Source organism: Belonocnema kinseyi, chromosome 4, assembly GCF_010883055.1.
Source record: "Belonocnema kinseyi isolate 2016_QV_RU_SX_M_011 chromosome 4, B_treatae_v1, whole genome shotgun sequence".
In the NCBI taxonomy this organism is placed as follows: domain Eukaryota; kingdom Metazoa; phylum Arthropoda; class Insecta; order Hymenoptera; family Cynipidae; genus Belonocnema; species Belonocnema kinseyi.
The window spans coordinates 17,702,707-17,716,220 of NC_046660.1; the positions used below are offsets into that span (position 1 = coordinate 17,702,707).

Genomic DNA, 13,514 nt, shown 5'->3' on the forward strand with positions numbered 1-13,514 from the left:
TTGGTTTTTTGTTAAAAATTCTTTTTTTTTTATAGAAAACTCATCTTTTTGAATGAAAATTTAAATATTTAGTTGAAAATGGAATTCTTTCGTTAAAAATTGATGTATTTGGTGGACCATTGTTGAAAATTCAACTATTAGATAAACCATGTATATATTTTGTTGCTGAATCATTTTTTTGGCGAGAAAATAATTCTTCTTGTTTAAAAATTTAGGTATATGGTTCAAAATCCAACTGATTTGTTAAAAACTAATGTATTTTGTTAAAAATTAGTCTTTTCTTGCAGAAAACTAATCTTCAAGGTTGAAAATACAACCTATTAAGCAAAAATGTACATAATTTGTTGATGATTTATGATTATTTTTTTTTTTTAACTTAATCATCTTGATCAAAAATTTAAGAATTTGGTTATAAATTAAAATTCCTTTCCTTTAGAAATCCGTTACATTAAAAAAAAAATAATAATAATAATAATAAATTTTCGATCCTAAACAAAATTGCCGGATTTGTTTTCCAGATTTCCCGGTCGCTAGACACCCTGTAGAACAAAATAATTTCGACGTACTTGCTGGTGCACCATCATGTGACGTTGCAAATTGTTTAAGCGATTGAATTCCCGACCACACACCTCACAATCGAATTTTCTGTCCGGGTCGTGAGTCTTTAAGTGGAGGTTTAAGTCGGAGGCGTTCATGAAGACCTTGTGGCAAACATCGCAGGGATGATTCGTTTTTTCCGCAGCCCGATGCGACAATTCGTGTCGGTCGAGATTCACCTGGTCCAAGAATCGTCGACCGCAATAAATGCAGGGAAGTGGTTTCGAATTTGGATTGTGCTGGCTTAAATGGCGTCGTAAAACATTTGGATTTTGGAACGACTTGTGACACTCGAGGCACTGGAATCGATTTCCGGTATGTGTCTTTCGATGGCGTGCCAGCGAATTCTGATCAGGATACCTGCAATATTCAAATTAAATTATATCTACAATTACTAGATTCAATGCAGAATCTAAAATATTGCGTAGTCCAGAAAAAAAAACACTCTCTAGTTGAGTTTTCCAAGGTGAAAATTTTAATTTATTAAAGAAAATGTTCATTTTTTAACCAAGAAAGATAAATCTTGACAACACATGTTTACCAAAAAAGTTGTATTTTCGAACGAAAAGATGCATTTTAAAGAAAATAGTTGAATTGCCAATAAAACAATTAAATCTTTAGCAGATAAATAGTTAAATCATAAACGAAATTGTTGAATTTTTCACAAAAAAGTTCATTCTCCACGAAATAATTTCATTTTTAAGAATAATACAATTTTCTCAGGAGGCAGTTGATTTTTTAACAAAAAGTTAATTTCCAACTAAGAAAGACGAATTTTCGACAAAAGAAGATCAATTTGTAAGAAAATAACTGAATTTTTCACAAAATAATAAAATTTTCATTAAAAAAGTGAAATTACAATCTGGAAAGTTGAATTTTCGAAATAAAAGTTCATTCCAATCAAATAATGGAATTCTCTACCAAAATGTTCGAAATTAAACAAAAAAAAAAAAAGAGACAAATTTTCAACAAATTATTTGAATTATTAACATACTAGTTGACTTCTTGGAAAAAACAGAATTTGTAAGAAAATACGTGAATTTTCAACAAAATAATTACATTTTCATCAAAATAGTTGAATTTTTAACCGAATATATAAATTGTAAAAATAGAAAGACTCATTTTTTTGCAGACAGTTAAATTTTCAAATAAAGAAGTAGAATAACAAAAATTTGAGCCCATTTTCAATCAAACAGCTGAATTTTCTACCAAAATAGTCGAAGTTTCAACACATAAAAGACTAAATTAAAAAAGAAAAACACAACTTTTAACAAAATGTTCGAATTTTTAAATAAAAGAATTTAAACTTCATCCAAAACCAGTTTCACTTTCAACCAAATAGTTTATTTTTCAATAAAAGGACGATTTTTTAAGAATATTTTTCAACAAAGAAAGGTGAATTAAAAAAAAAAAAAATTTTTATACTATAAAAGTGGAGTTTTCAGTCCAAAAGAACGAATTATCTATACTAAAAATACGAATTTTCTACCAAAAACAAATGATTTTTTAACAAAATAGATGAATTAAAAAAAAAAAAAAGATTAATTTTGAACAAAATAAATATTTAACAAAAGTTAAAAAGTTTATTTTTAATAAAGTAGTTCTTTTTTCAACCAAGGAATTGAATTTTCAACCAAAAAAGATTACTTTTCAACCAAAAATGCCAGTAGTTCCAGTAGTCCATATTTCAAACAAAAAATATATTTATTTTTATTAAAAATAGTTGAATTCAACTAAAACAGACAATTTTCAACGAAATATGTAAATTTTCAGTTTAAAAAATTAAGTTTCAATTAAAAAAAGAAAAAAATTGTCAACTCAAAATGTAATATTTTGTATTTGAAACAAAAAAGATTTTATTTAAAAAAAAAATAACAGGTGAATTTAAAGAAAAAGGACACATATTGAATAAAGTTCAAGTTAAAAATTTAATTTTTAATAAAGTAGTTATTTTTCAATCAAGGAATTGAATTTTCAACCAAAAATCCCAGTAGTCCAGATTTCAAACAAAAAATATTTTTATTAAATAATAGTTGAATTCAACCGAAAGAGACCATTTTCAAGAAAATATTTAAATTTTCAGTTTAAGAAATTAATTTTCAACCCAAAAAAGAAAAGAATTCGCAATCAGAACTTATAAAAAATAATTTAAAAATTAATAACAAATACATAAATTAATAAAAAGAATGTCAAAAATATATATTATTATCAAGTTATAAAAATTTTCCAAATTTCAAATAACGAAAAGATCTTTAATTGACAAAAAATAAAATTCCGAATTTAAAAATATCCGAAAATAAAATTCACCGACTTCAAAACCAACTTGAAACATAGTTAATTAATCATTGATTTATGAGCTATTAATATAATTATATATAAGGCAAACAATTTAATTAATCATTAATTAATAATTTATTAATTATTTTCGGCAAATTTTAAATTTCGTCAAACTTAAATTTCAGAAGTAGAAATATTTATGGGAATTTAACAATTTATTTCTTTTATAATTCGGCAATTTTTTTTTTTTGTTAATTTATGATTTTGTTATTCATTTTTTACCAATTAATTTTTTTTATATTGCCGTTTTCAAATATAATTCTACTATATAATAAATATGATTATTATATCTATAGAATAGATGATAAACAAGGAATATGATAAATCCTAAAATATTGTTTTCTATTACAATGAAATGACGAGCTCTTAAATGTAATATTTTTTTAATCAATTGAGACTTTGTAACGAATCTAAAATATTTTTAAATTTGTATGTCACTCTTAAAGAAAGACCATTAACGAATATTTTTTTTTATCGCTGACAACACTCAAATTAATCGAAAATTATTTTTCGAAGTGCTATAATAAATCCATGTTGAAATTGAATTCTGAAAATTGAGAAGAAGAAAATAAGTATTATCACCTTGTTTTTAAATGTACGTAAATATAATTTTCATAAGATTCTTGAGAAAATTTTAAAGATTTTTAAATATTTCAGGCTTGCTAAAAAAGAATCTAGAAAATTTAAATTTAATTTAAATTTTCCGAGTTTTCAAATATTTTTAATCTACTTAAAACGCCTTAAATTCCTGAAACTATTTCTAACCGACACGAATTTTTCTCTGCATTTTCAAATATTATTCCAAATTTAAAAAAACGACCTTGCAATCTTACCAAATTGAAACATTTTGCTTTAAAATCTTCTAAACTATTTTTAGAAATTTTAGGAAATCGTTTGTTATGTTTAAAATCCTCTTTCAATTTCCTCTTAAAGTTTATTTTTTAAAATAAAAAATTATTTTAAATTTGCACACGAATAAAAGAAAAATTATTTTTTTTTTTAACCTTATCAGACTTTCTGAACCTTCTAATTTCTAAAAATTATTTTAATTTTTCCTGCAATATTTAATTATTCTGCAAAATTGAAAAAATTGCCTTAAAATCTTTCCGATTCTTCTTTAACTATTTTTAAAAGCTTCTAAAATCTTTTAAAATAGTCTCTTCAAATTAATTTTTCGAAATAAAAAATTATTTTAATTTTTCTCAGGAGCCTGACAAAATGTCTTTCAATTTCGTGAAACTTTACAAAATTATTAAAAAATCGTCTTTTGTTAAGGAAACTCATCTTTTTTATTTAAAAATTCAATTGCCTTCTGAAATATTCGTCTTTTTAATTAAAAACTTAAACTATTTGGTTAAAAAATTAAACGATTTTGTTGAAAATTGCAATATCTGGACTGAAATCAAGATTAAATGAAGATTATAAAAAAAGAAAAAAAGTATTGAATGTACCTCTTTGGACATAAATCACAAGGGAAATTCCTTGTAGTGATGTCTTCCTCGCGTGCGTGCTTCAGCCTATTGTGCTTCAATAATTGTAAGGAGGTCTTAAAAGTCTTATTGCAAATGTCACATTTCGTATTATCAGCCGTTGGTATGATGACCTGAGTCCTTTTCTGTCCATGTTCGTCCTCAGAAATAATCAGGGAAATCGTCACGGTGCTGTCTTCGCCCTCCATTTCTTGATTAGTCGGAGGCGGCATTATCGGCATCTGAAAAATAAAATTATAATTTACTCATTTTTCTCACGAAAAAATGCAGACAACAAATAGGGGAAAGATTCAAAATATATTTTTACATTTGGAAAACAAGAAAGAATCTTTTTATAAATAATTTCACAATTTTTAACCCTTAAAATGCATACTGGGTATAAAACACCCAACGACTTATTTGCGCTTTAACAAGACGTACCAAATTCACATAATTTTGATTTTTATCATTTTTATACTATGAGACTAATTTTATATTTGAAGCGCCGTATCTCGAAAGTATTCAAGTAAAATTTTAAGTAAAAATATCAAAAACTTAACAAGTTATGAATTTTGGAGTGAAAGAAGTGATTTTTTAATTTTTTCCAAACAGGATTTTTTGTCACTACTTTAAGTTTCAAAAACTGTTATGAAACCTTTTTCTCCTTAAACTAGATATATTAAACATCATTATTTTGATTTTATTGTAAAAAAAACTATCCAATACCGACGGCACAGCACACATTTGCATACCCTTGGGTACCGAACACCCAGTATGCTCTTTATGCAATTTTACGGAAGTGTGCCCTTTATGGATTGAATAACGTTAATTTTTTGAGGATTTCTGCCATTAAAGAATTAATCTTTCTCTAAATAATTGTGTAATTTGAAAAACTCGAAGGAAGGAATACTGCCAAATTCCCACTCATAATTGGGAATAGTGTTTTAATTGATGAAAATTTATTATGTAAAATTTTATTATTGCATTTTCAGTTAAAATAATTCATTGTCAACCAAGAAAAAGGGAATTTTCAACAAACAAAAATTAAATTTTCAACCAAACTGATGAAACTTTCATAAAAAATTGAATTCTCAATAAACAGTGTAATAGTTGATATGTATAGAAAAAATATTTTAATTCTTAATTGAAGAACTGTTAAATTAAACCGTCAAAAAGAATTTCCAACAAAAAAGTTACATTTTCAACCAAGAAAGATTTTTCAATAAATAAAGAAAAAAAATCTTATTTACAACAGACATGCATTTTCTACCAAAAGTAATTTAAATTTCCACTAAAAAAATACAAGTTTTCAAAAAAATAAAAGGATTATCAACTGAAAAAGATCAATTGTCTAGAAGAAATGAAATAGCTACATTTTTAACCAAATGGTTGCATTTTCAGCAAATCATTAACAAAATAGATTAATTTTTTAATAAAATAAAATAAATTTTCAACGAAATAGTGATATTTTCAACCAAAGGGATACGATTTTAACTAAAAAGATTAAATGACTACAAAAAAAATGTTAAAAAGCGAAAAAATGAAAGTTAAATTTTTAGTTAAAAATTAATTTTGATCCAAAGAAATGAAATTTCAATGGAAAAGATTAATTTTTCACCAAAAAAAAAAAATAATTTTTAAGAAAATACATGAATTTTTAACAAAATATTTCAATTTTAATGGAATTTTATACAATAAAATAATCATTTTTAAGAAAATACATTAATTTTTAACCAAAAAGGTTAAGTTTCTACTAAAAAAATGATTCATTTTAAACCAAAAATAGAATAGTTTAATTTTCAGTTAAAGAAATAAGTTTTTAATCAAATAAAATAAATTGTTAACAATTTTCTAGAAAAAAAATTACATGTCTATAAAAAAAATCGACAAAAAATACAATAGTTAACATTTTTGTTGAAAAAAAACAACTAATTTTTAATTTAAAAAAAAACTAACTTTCAATCAAAAAACGAAATTTCAATGAAAAAGCTTAATTTTATATCAAAAAATAATAATTTTTAACAAAATACATTAAGCTACAACCAAATATTTCAATTTTAATGGAATTTTCAACGTGATAGTTCAATTTTCAATTAAAAATAGAATATTTAAAGTTTCAGCTAGAGAAATAAGTTTTTAAGGAAAATTAATTTTTTTTAACGAAATGGTTAAATATTCAACTAAACAAATGAATTTTCTACCAAAAAGTTTGAATGTCTATACAAAAATTCGAAAAAACGAAGTAACATTTTCAGATTAAAAAATTGATGTTCAGTTTAAAGAAACTAATTTTTAATTTAGAAAACTCATTTTCAGCCAAAGAAATAAAGATTCAATAAAAAAAATTAATTTTATACAATAAGATAATAATTTTTAACAAAATACATGAATTTTTAACCAAATATTTCAAATTTTAATATAATTTTTAACCAAAAAGGTTAAGTTTCTACTAAAAAAAAAAAGATACATTTTTCACCAAAAATAGAGTAGTTTAATTTTCAAGCAGAGAAATAAGTTTTAATTTTAAAAACTCTTTTTCAACCAAAGAAATGAATTTTTAACCAAAAGAATTGAATATTCAACTAAACATGAAAAAAAAAACATTTTCAGTAAAAAAAATTTACTTTTAATTAAAAAATTAAAATTTAAGCCGAAAAAATTAATTTTAAAGCATAAAGATTAATTTTTTTACCAAAAAAGATTAATTATTAACAAAATACATGAATGTTCACCCAAAAAGGTAAATTGATCACCAGAGAGAAAAAAAGATTTTTCAACTAAAATGATGGATTAAAAAATTGAATGGACCAAAAAAATGAATTTTTGAACCAAATAGTTTCGTATTCAACTATGTAGTTAGATTTTGAACAAAAAAAGAATTTTCATCATTCACATTCGTTTTAAAAATTCAGGAAAATAATTTTTAATATTTTTAGACCTTTTTCCATCTATTTAAATTGATTTAAAAAATAAACAGAACTTTTTTTATTCTATTAAAACCTTTAACAATTCTTAAATATCTTCTAACTTTTTTGACATTTTCCAAAAGGAATATAAAAAAAATGTTTTTATTCTCTTGAAACCTTTCAAAACTCGAAAAATCTTCTTTTCGAAATCTATATTTTTTCATTTTTTAAATCATTAGAAGTTTTAATTATTTAAAAATTTTTTAAATTTTATTTATTAAAAGAAAAATGATTTGAAATTTTGCCACGAATCTTAATAACATTTTTCCTATTCTTTTGAAACCTTTCAAAATTCTTAAATACCTTCCAAATTTTTTTATGAAATTTTTAAAACTTTTATAAATATCTCTTAAAATATTTTTACATCTCCTCTTCATTTTTCAAAATAAAAACCCCTTTCAAATTTTCCCAGGACTCTTAAGAATTTCGTTCTTAATTCCTGCAAAACGAAAATAATTATATTTTTAAAAATAAAACCTAAGGCATTTAAATTTTCCCCAGAAATCTATGAAAAAAAAATTAATCTCCTCAAATCATTCAAAAATCAAGTTAAACTTTTTTTCTAGAATTCTTAAAAATAAGTTTGAGCACATAATTTAATTTTTCTGATCTCTTTAAAAGCGTGAAAAATTTATAAATCCATTTTAAAATGAAATAAAATTACTTGAAAATTTTCATTTACAAAATTGATGATGCAGAAAATTCGTAATCTTTATTTGGAGATAAACAAATTTACCAAATCCAACAATTTCAAATATCGTATATTTAAAGAGAAAAGAGGAAAAAGAGGGAGTTTTTTGAAAATAGGGGTAAAAATTGTAATTTAAAAAGGGGAAAAAAACGCAAAAAAAAATGAGAAAAAGACTTAATAAATTAAAAAAAAAAAATTTTTAATAGAAAAATCACCTTTTTTCCCTTGAGAAGTCGAGAAAAGTCCATTTGGGGAATGTAGTTATCTTCCTCTTCCTCCTCCTCCTCCTCCTCCTCCTCTGCTTGTTGTTTGTCTTCTTCCATTGTCTGTGGCGGAGGCCCCTGAGTTTCCTGTTCTTCCCCACTGGCAATGGCATAATTTCCATCCTCGGTTAAATAAACAGGTTGGAGTATTCCATTGTCATCCTTGAAATAGAGTTGTCCATCCTCATCTTCGTGCAGGAAAATCTGATCCTGTAGAAAAGAAATTAATATAAATAATGCTGAAAAAAGTTGATTTTTTCACGAAAACTGTTTAAAAAATTCTTTTAAATATATAATTTCTAACAAAATAGTTGCATATTCAACACAGTGGTTGAGTTTGGAACCCGAAAAGATTAATTTTCAACCAAAACGATGAATTTTCAACAACAGAGTTAATTTTAGATAAAACATTTCCATTTATCACCAAATATTTGAACTTTCAAGCAAAAGAGACAAATTCTCAGTATAATATTTTAAGTTTCAACCTACAATGATCAATTTTTTAGAATACAGTTCAATTTTCAACCGAAAAAGATGAATTTTTAACAAAACAGTTGAATTTCCGACCAAAAAAATGAATTTTTAAAGAAACAGTTGAATTTTTAACCAAATATTTCATTTCTTTAGCTAGAAATTTAACAAATTTGGTTGAAAAGTCGTTTCTTTTGTAAAAAAAGTAGCTATTTCATTTTTGCTAGATAATAATTGATCTTTTTCAGTTGAAAATTCAACAACTTCGGTAGAAATTGCATATTTTTTGGTTGTATATACAACACTTTTTTCGTCAAAAAAATACGTTTTTTTTTTTGTTAAAAATTTATCTTTTTAATTAAAAATGCATCTATTATGTTGAAAATTTGTCTTTTTTTAAGTAGAAAATGAACCTTTTTCGTTAAAACTTCAATTAACAGGTTGAAAATTCCATTAAAAATTAAAATATTTGGTTGAAATTTTGTGTATTTTGTTAAAAATAATTATTTTTTGGTAGAAAATGATGGATGAGATTTTTTTCTTTATTGATTGTAAATTTAATTTCCTTGTTGAAAATTTGTATTTTTTGTTAAAAATTTATCTTTTAAGTTGAAAATGCACCTATTTTGTTGCAAATTTGTCTTTTTATAAGCAGAAAATTAACCTTTTTTTGTTAAAACTTCAATTAACAGGTTGAAAATTCCATTAAAAATTAAATATTTGGATCAAATTTTTTGTATTTTGTTAAAAATGATCATTTTTTGGTAGAAAATGAAAATTGTTGAAATAAAAATGTTGAAAATGGCTTGAAAATTCAGCAGATTGATTATTTTTTTTCATACTTGACTAACCAATTGAAATTTCAATTCCTTGGTTAAAAATCAGTTTTTTAAAATTGAAAATTACCTTTTTTTTGACTAAGAATTTAACTATTCCATTTTTCATAGAATTTTGTATAGATATTTAATCTTTTTTGTTAAAAATTCATTTCTTTGGTTGATGATGCATCATTTTAGTTGAACTTTTTCTTCAACATTTAACTGTTTTGTTAATACCTTCGTTTTTAAATGATCTTATAACTAAAAATTTAACTATATGGTGGAAAATCTCTATATTACGTTGAAACTTTGTGTTTTGAAATAAAAAATTAATCTTCTTGCTGAGTAATTCACCTTTTTGTTCAAAAATTTGTTTACAAATTTATGAATTTATTAGAAAAATTATTCTTTTTTGATAGAAAATTAATTTTGTCGTTTGAAATTTCATTTATTTGGTGGAAAATTGTACTATTTCGTTGAAAATTTATTTTATTTGGTTAAAAATTCATCTATTTTGTTGATAATTTGATGAAAATTATATTGAAAATGCAACTCAACATTTTGGATGAGACTTTTTTTTCTTTATTGATTGAAAAATCATTTGTGTTTTAATTTAACAGTTTTTTAATTGAAAAGTAAAATGTTTTTTGGTAGAAATGTCAACTATTACACTCTTTGTTGAGAATTCTTTTTCTTTTTATTCTGAAGGATTCATAAGTTTGGTTGAAAATTAAACTTTTTTGTTGAAAATTCCCTCTTTTTTGTGAAAAATTAATCATTTTGGTTGAATATTCATAATTTGAATTAAAAATTCATCTCTTTAGTTGAAAAATTAGCTTTTTGTTAAACAAATTTGTTTTTGTTTGAGAATTACATTTTTTAAACTGAAAATACAGCTATTCAAGTTAAATATTCCATATTTTTAGTTAAAAATTCGTGACTTTGATTAAACATACATTTTATTTTTTAAACATTTAACCATTAAATTTTTGGTTGAAAAATCGTTTTTTTTTGGTGGAAATTAATCTTCTTGGTTTCAAATTTAAATATTATGTTGAAATTATATCAACTTTGTTAAAAATTAACTTTTTGAGTTCAAAATTAATCATTTTAGTTAAAAAATCACTACTTAGTTGGAGAATGTTACTAATTTTAGTTAAAAATTGATCTCTTTAATTAAACATTAACGTTTTTACATTAGATTTTAACAATTTAATTTTTGGTTGAAAAATGATATCTTTTAGCTGAAAATTCGTCTTTTTGGAATAAATTGATATTCCTAGTAGAAAATTCGACTACTATTCTAAAATTAAAATTACTTTGTTTTAGATAATTTTTTTGTTTGTTAAAGATACATAATTTTAGTTAAAAATTCATCAATTTGTTTGAAAATTTAATGTTTGGTTGACAATTTTTCTTTTTTAGTTGAAAATTCATCTTTTTTTGTAACGAATTATCTTTTTGGTAGTTCCATTCCATTTTTGGTTGAATAATGTGTTCTTTTTTACTTCAAAAATAAACTATTTGGTTGTAAATTGCTTTTTTATAGTTGAAAATTCAACTATATGTTTGAATTCATAAAAAAGAAAGAAAAACATATTTTATAAAAAAAAAAACTTGCGAAACTGTATGCATATTCCAAGACGATTGTTTTAAAAAATTGCAAAATATTTTAATAACTCTGTACTATGAAAAACTATTCCTGGAAAAAATTTTAAATACCTGCAGCGTGGCCGTTTTAATCAATGAAATTTAAAAAATGAAACGCTAATAAAATTTCCACTTCAGGTAATAAAAACTGAGCTGCAAATGAAAGCACTCAAAGTGGAACTGTTAAATTTTAAACTCTTAAAATTGAAATTTAAAATTTTTTAATTTAAAAATTTTAATATTCAAATTCTCAATAATTTACGCGTATAAAATTACAGGTACTAATATTTTTTAATATAAAAAAATATAAATCTACGTTATTATTTTCAATATTTAAGGTTTCTAACATTAAATATTGAAAAACTGAAAAAGTTTTAATTGAACACTTTTTAAATTAGAAATTCAATCATTTTCTTTTTAAATAGTTTAAACATCGTTGGAAAGCTTCAAAAACTTGAGAAATCTAGAAGATGTTTTTAATTTGTTTTAAATTTTTAATTATTTTGAAAATTTTTTCAGAACTTCTAAATATTTTTGAAAATGAATTGAATTTTTTCTACAATTCCTAGGAAAATTAAAAATTACTTTTAATTTTGAAAAATTATTTTAAGAGAATATTTTAAAAGTTTTTAAAAAAGATTTAAACAAAATTTTCAAAAAAAGATTCTAGAAGATTTTAAGAAAACTTTCTAAAATTTGCATGATAATTTTTAATATTTTTTAAACTCCTAAATATCTCTTAAAATTACTCAAATTTTTTCTACAAATGTTAATTTGTAAATTATACATCAAAATTAAAAAATTTCACTTACAAATTAAGCATTTTTCAAATATAACAATTAAAATTCAAATACAAAAATTAAAATACAACAAATAAAATTAAAAAATCAGTTAAAGATTCTTTACTTTTAAATATTTGGTTTCAATTTACTATTCTTAAATAAAAATTCAAATATTGCTAAATATTCGAAAAGAAAGTATTTAAAAATTCTTTAAATTAAAAATGTAAGCTTAGAAAGAAAAATGGAAAATTTTTAATGTAAAAAAAATTTGAAATACGCATTGTAAGCTAAATAATAGCATAATTGAAAGACCTAAAAATTCAACTAATTATTTTTAAAGTGTTGAAATCGAACATGGGCAGGAATTTTTAAAGAAATACTTACATTTTTAATTAAAGAAGACAAATTTTCAACCAAATAGTTGAATTTTGAACTAAAAAAATAATCATTTTCAACCGAAAATGGAATAAATCTTCTACTAAAATAGTTCAATTTTCAAAACAAAAAAAAATTAATTTTTATTAAAAAATATAAATCGTCAAACGAAACTTGAATAATTAAATTTTAAGTTTAAAAAAATTTATGTTTAACCAAACAGATGAATTTTCAAATACAACTATGGAATTTTCAATTGGATTAAGTTAACTTTGCAGTTAAAAAAATTACTTTCCCGGTCCAAAAAAAATTCACTGTCATTTCCCGGATTCAAAAAAATTCCCGATTTCCCGGTCCAGCTGTCAGGGAATTTTTTACCAGGATTTGAGTTTGATTTTCTTACAGATGAAAAAATAAATAAATAAAATTTGTAAAAATTTACAGAACTAAGGCGCTTGGGAATATTATTCTGATCATGACAAAAGATTGATTAAATATTTTTTTAAAATTTACCGTATTTAAAAAAATCCAGATAAATAATTTGAAATTTTATTTTGAATCCCGGGTGGAAATTTTGAAACAATTAATCCAATATCTTAATTATGTTTAAAAAGCCATAAAGTATAATAATTTTAAAAGTTTTTTAAAATCCCGGTAAATTACTCTCAGATTTTAAGTTGAATTTATAGAGGAAAAACATTTTTTTTTTTATAAATTCCTTACAATTTAATAAGACATATTTTGAAAAATAAATCTTTGCTAAAAACAATGGGGAGAAGAGAAAGGAAGAAAATCCAAAGATAAGGTACTAAATGGGGAGGGAAAAAAGTTGTTAAAGAGCTTGGAGGAGTTGGGATGGTATATCTTAAACGGGAATATAGAAGGGGATGAAAAAGGAGAATACACACGCTCAGGAAGTGAAAGGGGAACGGTAATTGATTATGTGATAGTGGATGATGATGTAAGAGAGAAGGTTAAGAAACTAGAAGTAGAAGAATATATTGATTCGGATCACTTTCCCTTAATAGTGACATTAGAGGGACAAAAAAGGAATATCAATATGAGTAAAAGGGGAGCAAATGTAAAGAGTGTAGG

General features: G+C 23.1%; 1 protein-coding gene across 3 annotated transcripts in view; it reads right to left on the reverse strand.

Moving 5' to 3' along the window:
* Positions 1-13,514, reverse strand: part of LOC117171412 (zinc finger and SCAN domain-containing protein 26-like) — a 42,169-nt gene that overhangs the window by 11,032 nt on the left and 17,623 nt on the right. For 2 of the 3 annotated variants that reach the window (XM_033358711.1, XM_033358712.1), the window contains exons 5-7: positions 8,276-8,533; positions 4,386-4,645; positions 567-957 (exon numbers count right to left, since the gene is read on the reverse strand). In XM_033358711.1, coding sequence (XP_033214602.1) covers positions 567-957; positions 4,386-4,645; positions 8,276-8,533 — 909 coding nt within the window. The remainder of the gene's footprint in view (positions 1-566; positions 958-4,385; positions 4,646-8,275; positions 8,534-13,514) is intronic. The other variant, XM_033358713.1, reaches the window with a different exon arrangement.